Source organism: Apteryx mantelli, chromosome 4 (assembly GCF_036417845.1).
Source record: "Apteryx mantelli isolate bAptMan1 chromosome 4, bAptMan1.hap1, whole genome shotgun sequence".
Classification (NCBI taxonomy): Eukaryota; Metazoa; Chordata; class Aves; order Apterygiformes; family Apterygidae; genus Apteryx; species Apteryx mantelli.
The window spans coordinates 23,017,589-23,031,693 of record NC_089981.1 but is presented as its reverse complement, the minus strand read 5'-3'; the positions used below and the strand labels follow the sequence as shown (position 1 = coordinate 23,031,693).

At 56.4% G+C, this 14,105-nt stretch overlaps 1 protein-coding gene across 1 annotated transcript in view; it reads right to left on the bottom strand.

Moving 5' to 3' along the window:
• The window catches only part of LOC106496909 (mucin-2-like), a 52,963-nt gene that overhangs the window by 4,167 nt on the left and 34,691 nt on the right, over window positions 1-14,105 (bottom strand). Inside the window, exons 31-35 of the mRNA XM_067295339.1 lie at window positions 12,929-14,053; window positions 11,264-11,947; window positions 2,669-3,154; window positions 1,032-1,206; window positions 602-852 (exon numbers count right to left, since the gene is read on the bottom strand). Coding sequence (XP_067151440.1) covers window positions 602-852; window positions 1,032-1,206; window positions 2,669-3,154; window positions 11,264-11,947; window positions 12,929-14,053 — 2,721 coding nt within the window. The remainder of the gene's footprint in view (window positions 1-601; window positions 853-1,031; window positions 1,207-2,668; window positions 3,155-11,263; window positions 11,948-12,928; window positions 14,054-14,105) is intronic.

The following is a 14,105-nucleotide window of genomic DNA, read 5'->3' as shown; positions in this document are numbered from 1 at the left end:
CCCCGTTCACCCCTTTTCTTAGCTGTACCTCCCTTCCCAGCAGGTGATCGGAGAGGAGTCATGCCATGGCTCTGTTTAATGTCTGAAGTTCCCCATACAGAGGAGGGAATCCCTAGTCAGCCAGCCAGTCTTTACCATCAGTGAATATACAATTGATATGGGCCAGTCTTCACCAGTCTTCACCATCAGAAAAGAAGCATGCTTATCATCTGTTGCTGTGTTTCTTCGTAATGTGTTTACTTAAGTAAGTGAACACACAATGTATTAATTTTCATGAAAGACTAATCCTCAAGCAACAGCGCAAACATTCTTTCTGTCTTCTCTCTGTCAGCTGTATTAGTCTGTTTCCTCCTGTTATTTATATATACGTATGGATGAACATAATATATTCATATTTGTACAGTGCTGTTTCTAATGTTTCTGACATTTTATTCCTAGAAATAGGTGTAATATTTTTCTCCTAGTGATGCCTCTGTCCTAGTCATCTCTGGGATATGATATTCTAACAGACTGTATTACAAATGAGAATCAGTAAGGCCAATGGACCTTATTTCTCTTTTGGAAAAACAGACTTAGAGAAATAAAAAAATGTATATTTTACCACATTCTTCATCACACCATTCATTAGTTCACGGGTCAGCATCACATTTGAAGATTTGTAGAAAATAATAATCGATTTCGGACAGGAAAGCCCATCTTTTGAATCACAGTAGTAATTGTCAATGTAAATACGGAAGTTGTCATATTTAGGTACAATCTGTTTCACCAGGACGTAAGTACAGTTTTGAAGGAAAGTGTAGTAGATTCCATCAAAAGTAATATAATGAGGATCACCCCATCCAACGCACACACCTGATGGAGAGAAAGTATTTAGAAGATTAATATTAAAATTAATGTAGAAGAAAGAATTTAGAAACTTAACTGAATGTACCACAATTTCTAGAGCAATACAGAGAAAAAAATCCCCATGTATTCTGTGCAAAGTTTTGCTTGCTTCCAAAAATGTAATTCTTTAATTTACTGATGCTTACATCGACATTCATAGTGGTAACAGCAGCCATTTTCATCAGGTACCAGCACTGATGGATGTCCATTGGCACAGGTGATTTCCTTTACAGGTGGGCAATTTATTGGATTTACTTTTTCTTTGCTGTCTTCCCCACAGATGAGTTCTGAGCAGTTGGATAATTTCATTATTTGGCCAGGCTGCAAAATGAACAAAAATTGCTGTCACAGGAGTTTACAAACAGGTATGAACTTTATCCATGTTTTTAATCTAGTGGTATATAATGTTTTCAGTGATGGTGGTATTGGAAAGGAATGTATGTTCCTTCTCTTGAATCTGTGGTATTAATGATTTGTAATATTGACTACAGGCATTCATACTTCTGACAATGACATGGACGATCCAAAACTGTTACTTGCTTTTCAGATCTGGAACAAAGGCTACAAGGCAAATCTCCACTGACAGTACAAGGTCATTCTATTCTATTCTAGACAATTAAAAAGGTGGCTTATACTGAAAAGGAGCGATAGCCTTAGTTGCAGCTATTGCTTCTGCATGAGGAACTCGCCTGAGGTGAGGGTTTCAAGGTAGGTTTTAGGTGGAGGAAATAAATGCCCTTTGTGCTGGCTACGTACACTTTACCTCACCATCAGCGCAGACAATTAGGAAAAAAAAAAAAGAGAATGTATGCACAAATGTATGTTATTTATGTAATAGAGTGCTTTGAAGCCTGCATGTTTTACTAACGATAAAATCACTAGAAAAAATTATTGCTGTTTGCTTTCTCAGTTTGCAAAAAATTCTATCGAGAAGGCCCATAACAATTGTATATCATTATGCAGCAATGAGAATGTGTATTGTTCATCACGAACAATGCTTATTTTGGCATTCTGGAAATATAAATTTTAAAGAATGAAAAATGTTTCTTTTTGGTGTCAACATAATACATATTTTAATTCAAAAATTCTAAAATAACACAGTAATTACATACCTTTAAGGGAGGGTGAGTACTAGAGTAACAACCTGGGGATGGAGAAGTGGTAGTCAGAGGAATTGATGTAGTTTTCGTAGATGTTTCAGGGGAAGTAGTGGTTAGAGGTGTAGTAAAATTACAGGATCCTGTAAATCGTTCAACTGAACATGTTTGACTACAGATAGCATAAAAGCTACATCCATCATTGTCTGTCCTGTTGTAAATCACATCACCTAAAAAAAGAAAGAAAAAGGAGTAAGATGCCAACACTGAAAAAAAACAACCCACAAGGCTATAAAAAATTTCCATGTAAAAGCCATGAAAATATTAAAATAAAATCTAGGAAAAAAATGATGAAAATTGAAAACACAGTCCAATAAAAAGAGCCAAATAGATTAATAAAAATGAGTAAAATTACCAGGTGAAAAAATGGCATTCCCAATTTTACAGAAACATTGTGTCCAAGGGGTGATGGTGGTGGTGGTGACAGGGGGTGTTGACGTGGGCGTGCTGGTGACGGTGGTGGTTGGTGGTGTGGTTTTGGGGGAGGTGGAGAGGGTGCTGGTGGAGGTTGTGACTGTGGTGGGTGATTCCGTGGAGGTGGTGGTGATCCAGGGGCTGGTGGTGGTGGTGGGGCTGGTGGTGGTGGGGCTGGTGGTGGGAGGGCAGAGCGGGTTTGGGCTGCAGCAGAGGACGCGGATCTTGTAGTTCAGGCACATCTTAAATTTGCCAAGCTGGTCTTCGTTCTTGCACACCAGTCCAAAGTTGACGTCGCACTGCACGACCTGCCCGACGTGCTCGATGGAAACTTCGGGGTAGTCCTCCGCCTGGCACTGGATCTCTTTAGGGTGCTGACAGACTTTCTGTCCGGTGGCCCTGATGTGCTGGTAGGTTTCAAAGTCTCCCTGGCCGGGCCCCGAGGAGGGGAAGTCGACATCGAACCACTCGCTCCAGGAGCACACTTCCGAGATACAGGTGCTAGTGGAGGTTGTGGTGGTGGGGGTGACGGTGGGTGTTGACGTGGGCGTGCTGGTGACGGTGGTGGTTGGTGGTGTGGTTTCGGGGGAGGTGGAGAGGGTGCTGGTGGAGGTTGTGACTGTGGTGGGTGATTCCGTGGAGGTGGTGGTGATCCAGGGGCTGGTGGTGGTGGTGGGGCTGGTGGTGGTGGGGCTGGTGGTGGGAGGGCAGAGCGGGTTTGGGCTGCAGCAGAGGACGCGGATCTTGTAGTTCAGGCACATCTTAAATTTGCCAAGCTGGTCTTCGTTCTTGCACACCAGTCCAAAGTTGACGTCGCACTGCACGACCTGCCCGACGTGCTCGATGGAAACTTCGGGGTAGTCCTCCGCCTGGCACTGGATCTCTTTAGGGTGCTGACAGACTTTCTGTCCGGTGGCCCTGATGTGCTGGTAGGTTTCAAAGTCTCCCTGGCCGGGCCCCGAGGAGGGGAAGTCGACATCGAACCACTCGCTCCAGGAGCACACTTCCGAGATACAGGTGCTAGTGGAGGTTGTGGTGGTGGGGGTGACGGTGGGTGTTGACGTGGGCGTGCTGGTGACGGTGGTGGTTGGTGGTGTGGTTTCGGGGGAGGTGGAGAGGGTGCTGGTGGAGGTTGTGACTGTGGTGGGTGATTCCGTGGAGGTGGTGGTGATCCAGGGGCTGGTGGTGGTGGTGGGGCTGGTGGTGGTGGGGCTGGTGGTGGGAGGGCAGAGCGGGTTTGGGCTGCAGCAGAGGACGCGGATCTTGTAGTTCAGGCACATCTTAAATTTGCCAAGCTGGTCTTCGTTCTTGCACACCAGTCCAAAGTTGACGTCGCACTGCACGACCTGCCCGACGTGCTCGATGGAAACTTCGGGGTAGTCCTCCGCCTGGCACTGGATCTCTTTAGGGTGCTGACAGACTTTCTGTCCGGTGGCCCTGATGTGCTGGTAGGTTTCAAAGTCTCCCTGGCCGGGCCCCGAGGAGGGGAAGTCGACATCGAACCACTCGCTCCAGGAGCACACTTCCGAGATACAGGTGCTAGTGGAGGTTGTGGTGGTGGGGGTGACGGTGGGTGTTGACGTGGGCGTGCTGGTGACGGTGGTGGTTGGTGGTGTGGTTTTGGGGGAGGTGGAGAGGGTGCTGGTGGAGGTTGTGACTGTGGTGGGTGATTCCGTGGAGGTGGTGGTGATCCAGGGGCTGGTGGTGGTGGTGGGGCTGGTGGTGGTGGGGCTGGTGGTGGGAGGGCAGAGCGGGTTTGGGCTGCAGCAGAGGACGCGGATCTTGTAGTTCAGGCACATCTTAAATTTGCCAAGCTGGTCTTCGTTCTTGCACACCAGTCCAAAGTTGACGTCGCACTGCACGACCTGCCCGACGTGCTCGATGGAAACTTCGGGGTAGTCCTCCGCCTGGCACTGGATCTCTTTAGGGTGCTGACAGACTTTCTGTCCGGTGGCCCTGATGTGCTGGTAGGTTTCAAAGTCTCCCTGGCCGGGCCCCGAGGAGGGGAAGTCGACATCGAACCACTCGCTCCAGGAGCACACTTCCGAGATACAGGTGCTAGTGGAGGTTGTGGTGGTGGGGGTGACGGTGGGTGTTGACGTGGGCGTGCTGGTGACGGTGGTGGTTGGTGGTGTGGTTTTGGGGGAGGTGGAGAGGGTGCTGGTGGAGGTTGTGACTGTGGTGGGTGATTCCGTGGAGGTGGTGGTGATCCAGGGGCTGGTGGTGGTGGTGGGGCTGGTGGTGGTGGGGCTGGTGGTGGGAGGGCAGAGCGGGTTTGGGCTGCAGCAGAGGACGCGGATCTTGTAGTTCAGGCACATCTTAAATTTGCCAAGCTGGTCTTCGTTCTTGCACACCAGTCCAAAGTTGACGTCGCACTGCACGACCTGCCCGACGTGCTCGATGGAAACTTCGGGGTAGTCCTCCGCCTGGCACTGGATCTCTTTAGGGTGCTGACAGACTTTCTGTCCGGTGGCCCTGATGTGCTGGTAGGTTTCAAAGTCTCCCTGGCCGGGCCCCGAGGAGGGGAAGTCGACATCGAACCACTCGCTCCAGGAGCACACTTCCGAGATACAGGTGCTAGTGGAGGTTGTGGTGGTGGGGGTGACGGTGGGTGTTGACGTGGGCGTGCTGGTGACGGTGGTGGTTGGTGGTGTGGTTTTGGGGGAGGTGGAGAGGGTGCTGGTGGAGGTTGTGACTGTGGTGGGTGATTCCGTGGAGGTGGTGGTGATCCAGGGGCTGGTGGTGGTGGTGGGGCTGGTGGTGGTGGGGCTGGTGGTGGGAGGGCAGAGCGGGTTTGGGCTGCAGCAGAGGACGCGGATCTTGTAGTTCAGGCACATCTTAAATTTGCCAAGCTGGTCTTCGTTCTTGCACACCAGTCCAAAGTTGACGTCGCACTGCACGACCTGCCCGACGTGCTCGATGGAAACTTCGGGGTAGTCCTCCGCCTGGCACTGGATCTCTTTAGGGTGCTGACAGACTTTCTGTCCGGTGGCCCTGATGTGCTGGTAGGTTTCAAAGTCTCCCTGGCCGGGCCCCGAGGAGGGGAAGTCGACATCGAACCACTCGCTCCAGGAGCACACTTCCGAGATACAGGTGCTAGTGGAGGTTGTGGTGGTGGGGGTGACGGTGGGTGTTGACGTGGGCGTGCTGGTGACGGTGGTGGTTGGTGGTGTGGTTTTGGGGGAGGTGGAGAGGGTGCTGGTGGAGGTTGTGACTGTGGTGGGTGATTCCGTGGAGGTGGTGGTGATCCAGGGGCTGGTGGTGGTGGTGGGGCTGGTGGTGGTGGGGCTGGTGGTGGGAGGGCAGAGCGGGTTTGGGCTGCAGCAGAGGACGCGGATCTTGTAGTTCAGGCACATCTTAAATTTGCCAAGCTGGTCTTCGTTCTTGCACACCAGTCCAAAGTTGACGTCGCACTGCACGACCTGCCCGACGTGCTCGATGGAAACTTCGGGGTAGTCCTCCGCCTGGCACTGGATCTCTTTAGGGTGCTGACAGACTTTCTGTCCGGTGGCCCTGATGTGCTGGTAGGTTTCAAAGTCTCCCTGGCCGGGCCCCGAGGAGGGGAAGTCGACATCGAACCACTCGCTCCAGGAGCACACTTCCGAGATACAGGTGCTAGTGGAGGTTGTGGTGGTGGGGGTGACGGTGGGTGTTGACGTGGGCGTGCTGGTGACGGTGGTGGTTGGTGGTGTGGTTTCGGGGGAGGTGGAGAGGGTGCTGGTGGAGGTTGTGACTGTGGTGGGTGATTCCGTGGAGGTGGTGGTGATCCAGGGGCTGGTGGTGGTGGTGGGGCTGGTGGTGGTGGGGCTGGTGGTGGGAGGGCAGAGCGGGTTTGGGCTGCAGCAGAGGACGCGGATCTTGTAGTTCAGGCACATCTTAAATTTGCCAAGCTGGTCTTCGTTCTTGCACACCAGTCCAAAGTTGACGTCGCACTGCACGACCTGCCCGACGTGCTCGATGGAAACTTCGGGGTAGTCCTCCGCCTGGCACTGGATCTCTTTAGGGTGCTGACAGACTTTCTGTCCGGTGGCCCTGATGTGCTGGTAGGTTTCAAAGTCTCCCTGGCCGGGCCCCGAGGAGGGGAAGTCGACATCGAACCACTCGCTCCAGGAGCACACTTCCGAGATACAGGTGCTAGTGGAGGTTGTGGTGGTGGGGGTGACGGTGGGTGTTGACGTGGGCGTGCTGGTGACGGTGGTGGTTGGTGGTGTGGTTTTGGGGGAGGTGGAGAGGGTGCTGGTGGAGGTTGTGACTGTGGTGGGTGATTCCGTGGAGGTGGTGGTGATCCAGGGGCTGGTGGTGGTGGTGGGGCTGGTGGTGGTGGGGCTGGTGGTGGGAGGGCAGAGCGGGTTTGGGCTGCAGCAGAGGACGCGGATCTTGTAGTTCAGGCACATCTTAAATTTGCCAAGCTGGTCTTCGTTCTTGCACACCAGTCCAAAGTTGACGTCGCACTGCACGACCTGCCCGACGTGCTCGATGGAAACTTCGGGGTAGTCCTCCGCCTGGCACTGGATCTCTTTAGGGTGCTGACAGACTTTCTGTCCGGTGGCCCTGATGTGCTGGTAGGTTTCAAAGTCTCCCTGGCCGGGCCCCGAGGAGGGGAAGTCGACATCGAACCACTCGCTCCAGGAGCACACTTCCGAGATACAGGTGCTAGTGGAGGTTGTGGTGGTGGGGGTGACGGTGGGTGTTGACGTGGGCGTGCTGGTGACGGTGGTGGTTGGTGGTGTGGTTTTGGGGGAGGTGGAGAGGGTGCTGGTGGAGGTTGTGACTGTGGTGGGTGATTCCGTGGAGGTGGTGGTGATCCAGGGGCTGGTGGTGGTGGTGGGGCTGGTGGTGGTGGGGCTGGTGGTGGGAGGGCAGAGCGGGTTTGGGCTGCAGCAGAGGACGCGGATCTTGTAGTTCAGGCACATCTTAAATTTGCCAAGCTGGTCTTCGTTCTTGCACACCAGTCCAAAGTTGACGTCGCACTGCACGACCTGCCCGACGTGCTCGATGGAAACTTCGGGGTAGTCCTCCGCCTGGCACTGGATCTCTTTAGGGTGCTGACAGACTTTCTGTCCGGTGGCCCTGATGTGCTGGTAGGTTTCAAAGTCTCCCTGGCCGGGCCCCGAGGAGGGGAAGTCGACATCGAACCACTCGCTCCAGGAGCACACTTCTGAGATACAGGTGCTAGTGGAGGTTGTGGTGGTGGGGGTGACGGTGGGTGTTGACGTGGGCGTGCTGGTGACGGTGGTGGTTGGTGGTGTGGTTTTGGGGGAGGTGGAGAGGGTGCTGGTGGAGGTTGTGACTGTGGTGGGTGATTCCGTGGAGGTGGTGGTGATCCAGGGGCTGGTGGTGGTGGTGGGGCTGGTGGTGGTGGGGCTGGTGGTGGGAGGGCAGAGCGGGTTTGGGCTGCAGCAGAGGACGCGGATCTTGTAGTTCAGGCACATCTTAAATTTGCCAAGCTGGTCTTCGTTCTTGCACACCAGTCCAAAGTTGACGTCGCACTGCACGACCTGCCCGACGTGCTCGATGGAAACTTCGGGGTAGTCCTCCGCCTGGCACTGGATCTCTTTAGGGTGCTGACAGACTTTCTGTCCGGTGGCCCTGATGTGCTGGTAGGTTTCAAAGTCTCCCTGGCCGGGCCCCGAGGAGGGGAAGTCGACATCGAACCACTCGCTCCAGGAGCACACTTCCGAGATACAGGTGCTAGTGGAGGTTGTGGTGGTGGGGGTGACGGTGGGTGTTGACGTGGGCGTGCTGGTGACGGTGGTGGTTGGTGGTGTGGTTTCGGGGGAGGTGGAGAGGGTGCTGGTGGAGGTTGTGACTGTGGTGGGTGATTCCGTGGAGGTGGTGGTGATCCAGGGGCTGGTGGTGGTGGTGGGGCTGGTGGTGGTGGGGCTGGTGGTGGGAGGGCAGAGCGGGTTTGGGCTGCAGCAGAGGACGCGGATCTTGTAGTTCAGGCACATCTTAAATTTGCCAAGCTGGTCTTCGTTCTTGCACACCAGTCCAAAGTTGACGTCGCACTGCACGACCTGCCCGACGTGCTCGATGGAAACTTCGGGGTAGTCCTCCGCCTGGCACTGGATCTCTTTAGGGTGCTGACAGACTTTCTGTCCGGTGGCCCTGATGTGCTGGTAGGTTTCAAAGTCTCCCTGGCCGGGCCCCGAGGAGGGGAAGTCGACATCGAACCACTCGCTCCAGGAGCACACTTCCGAGATACAGGTGCTAGTGGAGGTTGTGGTGGTGGGGGTGACGGTGGGTGTTGACGTGGGCGTGCTGGTGACGGTGGTGGTTGGTGGTGTGGTTTTGGGGGAGGTGGAGAGGGTGCTGGTGGAGGTTGTGACTGTGGTGGGTGATTCCGTGGAGGTGGTGGTGATCCAGGGGCTGGTGGTGGTGGTGGGGCTGGTGGTGGTGGGGCTGGTGGTGGGAGGGCAGAGCGGGTTTGGGCTGCAGCAGAGGACGCGGATCTTGTAGTTCAGGCACATCTTAAATTTGCCAAGCTGGTCTTCGTTCTTGCACACCAGTCCAAAGTTGACGTCGCACTGCACGACCTGCCCGACGTGCTCGATGGAAACTTCGGGGTAGTCCTCCGCCTGGCACTGGATCTCTTTAGGGTGCTGACAGACTTTCTGTCCGGTGGCCCTGATGTGCTGGTAGGTTTCAAAGTCTCCCTGGCCGGGCCCCGAGGAGGGGAAGTCGACATCGAACCACTCGCTCCAGGAGCACACTTCCGAGATACAGGTGCTAGTGGAGGTTGTGGTGGTGGGGGTGACGGTGGGTGTTGACGTGGGCGTGCTGGTGACGGTGGTGGTTGGTGGTGTGGTTTTGGGGGAGGTGGAGAGGGTGCTGGTGGAGGTTGTGACTGTGGTGGGTGATTCCGTGGAGGTGGTGGTGATCCAGGGGCTGGTGGTGGTGGTGGGGCTGGTGGTGGGCGTGATGGTGGTGGGAGGGCAGAGCGGGTTTGGGCTGCAGCAGAGGACACGGATCTTGTAGTTCAGGCACATCTTAAATTTGCCAAGCTGGTCTTCGTTCTTGCACACCAGTCCAAAGTTGACGTCGCACTGCACGACCTGCCCGACGTGCTCGATGGAAACTTCGGGGTAGTCCTCCGCCTGGCACTGGATCTCTTTAGGGTGCTGACAGACTTTCTGTCCGGTGGCCCTGATGTGCTGGTAGGTTTCAAAGTCTCCCTGGCCGGGCCCCGAGGAGGGGAAGTCGACATCGAACCACTCGCTCCAGGAGCACACTTCCGAGATACAGGTGCTAGTGGAGGTTGTGGTGGTGGGGGTGACGGTGGGTGTTGACGTGGGCGTGCTGGTGACGGTGGTGGTTGGTGGTGTGGTTTTGGGGGAGGTGGAGAGGGTGCTGGTGGAGGTTGTGACTGTGGTGGGTGATTCCGTGGAGGTGGTGGTGATCCAGGGGCTGGTGGTGGTGGTGGGGCTGGTGGTGGTGGGGCTGGTGGTGGGAGGGCAGAGCGGGTTTGGGCTGCAGCAGAGGACGCGGATCTTGTAGTTCAGGCACATCTTAAATTTGCCAAGCTGGTCTTCGTTCTTGCACACCAGTCCAAAGTTGACGTCGCACTGCACGACCTGCCCGACGTGCTCGATGGAAACTTCGGGGTAGTCCTCCGCCTGGCACTGGATCTCTTTAGGGTGCTGACAGACTTTCTGTCCGGTGGCCCTGATGTGCTGGTAGGTTTCAAAGTCTCCCTGGCCGGGCCCCGAGGAGGGGAAGTCGACATCGAACCACTCGCTCCAGGAGCACACTTCCGAGATACAGGTGCTAGTGGAGGTTGTGGTGGTGGGGGTGACGGTGGGTGTTGACGTGGGCGTGCTGGTGACGGTGGTGGTTGGTGGTGTGGTTTCGGGGGAGGTGGAGAGGGTGCTGGTGGAGGTTGTGACTGTGGTGGGTGATTCCGTGGAGGTGGTGGTGATCCAGGGGCTGGTGGTGGTGGTGGGGCTGGTGGTGGTGGGGCTGGTGGTGGGAGGGCAGAGCGGGTTTGGGCTGCAGCAGAGGACGCGGATCTTGTAGTTCAGGCACATCTTAAATTTGCCAAGCTGGTCTTCGTTCTTGCACACCAGTCCAAAGTTGACGTCGCACTGCACGACCTGCCCGACGTGCTCGATGGAAACTTCGGGGTAGTCCTCCGCCTGGCACTGGATCTCTTTAGGGTGCTGACAGACTTTCTGTCCGGTGGCCCTGATGTGCTGGTAGGTTTCAAAGTCTCCCTGGCCGGGCCCCGAGGAGGGGAAGTCGACATCGAACCACTCGCTCCAGGAGCACACTTCCGAGATACAGGTGCTAGTGGAGGTTGTGGTGGTGGGGGTGACGGTGGGTGTTGACGTGGGCGTGCTGGTGACGGTGGTGGTTGGTGGTGTGGTTTCGGGGGAGGTGGAGAGGGTGCTGGTGGAGGTTGTGACTGTGGTGGGTGATTCCGTGGAGGTGGTGGTGATCCAGGGGCTGGTGGTGGTGGTGGGGCTGGTGGTGGTGGGGCTGGTGGTGGGAGGGCAGAGCGGGTTTGGGCTGCAGCAGAGGACGCGGATCTTGTAGTTCAGGCACATCTTAAATTTGCCAAGCTGGTCTTCGTTCTTGCACACCAGTCCAAAGTTGACGTCGCACTGCACGACCTGCCCGACGTGCTCGATGGAAACTTCGGGGTAGTCCTCCGCCTGGCACTGGATCTCTTTAGGGTGCTGACAGACTTTCTGTCCGGTGGCCCTGATGTGCTGGTAGGTTTCAAAGTCTCCCTGGCCGGGCCCCGAGGAGGGGAAGTCGACATCGAACCACTCGCTCCAGGAGCACACTTCCGAGATACAGGTGCTAGTGGAGGTTGTGGTGGTGGGGGTGACGGTGGGTGTTGACGTGGGCGTGCTGGTGACGGTGGTGGTTGGTGGTGTGGTTTCGGGGGAGGTGGAGAGGGTGCTGGTGGAGGTTGTGACTGTGGTGGGTGATTCCGTGGAGGTGGTGGTGATCCAGGGGCTGGTGGTGGTGGTGGGGCTGGTGGTGGTGGGGCTGGTGGTGGGAGGGCAGAGCGGGTTTGGGCTGCAGCAGAGGACGCGGATCTTGTAGTTCAGGCACATCTTAAATTTGCCAAGCTGGTCTTCGTTCTTGCACACCAGTCCAAAGTTGACGTCGCACTGCACGACCTGCCCGACGTGCTCGATGGAAACTTCGGGGTAGTCCTCCGCCTGGCACTGGATCTCTTTAGGGTGCTGACAGACTTTCTGTCCGGTGGCCCTGATGTGCTGGTAGGTTTCAAAGTCTCCCTGGCCGGGCCCCGAGGAGGGGAAGTCGACATCGAACCACTCGCTCCAGGAGCACACTTCCGAGATACAGGTGCTAGTGGAGGTTGTGGTGGTGGGGGTGACGGTGGGTGTTGACGTGGGCGTGCTGGTGACGGTGGTGGTTGGTGGTGTGGTTTCGGGGGAGGTGGAGAGGGTGCTGGTGGAGGTTGTGACTGTGGTGGGTGATTCCGTGGAGGTGGTGGTGATCCAGGGGCTGGTGGTGGTGGTGGGGCTGGTGGTGGTGGGGCTGGTGGTGGGAGGGCAGAGCGGGTTTGGGCTGCAGCAGAGGACGCGGATCTTGTAGTTCAGGCACATCTTAAATTTGCCAAGCTGGTCTTCGTTCTTGCACACCAGTCCAAAGTTGACGTCGCACTGCACGACCTGCCCGACGTGCTCGATGGAAACTTCGGGGTAGTCCTCCGCCTGGCACTGGATCTCTTTAGGGTGCTGACAGACTTTCTGTCCGGTGGCCCTGATGTGCTGGTAGGTTTCAAAGTCTCCCTGGCCGGGCCCCGAGGAGGGGAAGTCGACATCGAACCACTCGCTCCAGGAGCACACTTCCGAGATACAGGTGCTAGTGGAGGTTGTGGTGGTGGGGGTGACGGTGGGTGTTGACGTGGGCGTGCTGGTGACGGTGGTGGTTGGTGGTGTGGTTTTGGGGGAGGTGGAGAGGGTGCTGGTGGAGGTTGTGACTGTGGTGGGTGATTCCGTGGAGGTGGTGGTGATCCAGGGGCTGGTGGTGGTGGTGGGGCTGGTGGTGGTGGGGCTGGTGGTGGGAGGGCAGAGCGGGTTTGGGCTGCAGCAGAGGACGCGGATCTTGTAGTTCAGGCACATCTTAAATTTGCCAAGCTGGTCTTCGTTCTTGCACACCAGTCCAAAGTTGACGTCGCACTGCACGACCTGCCCGACGTGCTCGATGGAAACTTCGGGGTAGTCCTCCGCCTGGCACTGGATCTCTTTAGGGTGCTGACAGACTTTCTGTCCGGTGGCCCTGATGTGCTGGTAGGTTTCAAAGTCTCCCTGGCCGGGCCCCGAGGAGGGGAAGTCGACATCGAACCACTCGCTCCAGGAGCACACTTCCGAGATACAGGTGCTAGTGGAGGTTGTGGTGGTGGGGGTGACGGTGGGTGTTGACGTGGGCGTGCTGGTGACGGTGGTGGTTGGTGGTGTGGTTTTGGGGGAGGTGGAGAGGGTGCTGGTGGAGGTTGTGACTGTGGTGGGTGATTCCGTGGAGGTGGTGGTGATCCAGGGGCTGGTGGTGGTGGTGGGGCTGGTGGTGGGCGTGATGGTGGTGGGAGGGCAGAGCGGGTTTGGGCTGCAGCAGAGGACACGGATCTTGTAGTTCAGGCACATCTTAAATTTGCCAAGCTGGTCTTCGTTCTTGCACACCAGTCCAAAGTTGACGTCGCACTGCACGACCTGCCCGACGTGCTCGATGGAAACTTCGGGGTAGTCCTCCGCCTGGCACTGGATCTCTTTAGGGTGCTGACAGACTTTCTGTCCGGTGGCCCTGATGTGCTGGTAGGTTTCAAAGTCTCCCTGGCCGGGCCCCGAGGAGGGGAAGTCGACATCGAACCACTCGCTCCAGGAGCACACTTCCGAGATACAGGTGCTAGTGGAGGTTGTGGTGGTGGGGGTGACGGTGGGTGTTGACGTGGGCGTGCTGGTGACAGTGGTGGTTGGTGGTGTGGTTTCGGGGGAGGTGGAGAGGGTGCTGGTGGAGGTTGTGACTGTGGTGGGTGATTCCGTGGAGGTGGTGGTGATCCAGGGGCTGGTGGTGGTGGTGGGGCTGGTGGTGGTGGGGCTGGTGGTGGGAGGGCAGAGCGGGTTTGGGCTGCAGCAGAGGACGCGGATCTTGTAGTTCAGGCACATCTTAAATTTGCCAAGCTGGTCTTCGTTCTTGCACACCAGTCCAAAGTTGACGTCGCACTGCACGACCTGCCCGACGTGCTCGATGGAAACTTCGGGGTAGTCCTCCGCCTGGCACTGGATCTCTTTAGGGTGCTGACAGACTTTCTGTCCGGTGGCCCTGATGTGCTGGTAGGTTTCAAAGTCTCCCTGGCCGGGCCCCGAGGAGGGGAAGTCGACATCGAACCACTCGCTCCAGGAGCACACTTCCGAGATACAGGTGCTAGTGGAGGTTGTGGTGGTGGGGGTGACGGTGGGTGTTGACGTGGGCGTGCTGGTGACAGTGGTGGTTGGTGGTGTGGTTTCGGGGGAGGTGGAGAGGGTGCTGGTGGAGGTTGTGACTGTGGTGGGTGATTCCGTGGAGGTGGTGGTGATCCAGGGGCTGGTGGTGGTGGTGGGGCTGGTGGTGGTGGGGCTGGTGGTGGGAGGGCAGAGCGGGTTTGGGCTGCAGCAGAGGACGCGGATCTTGTAG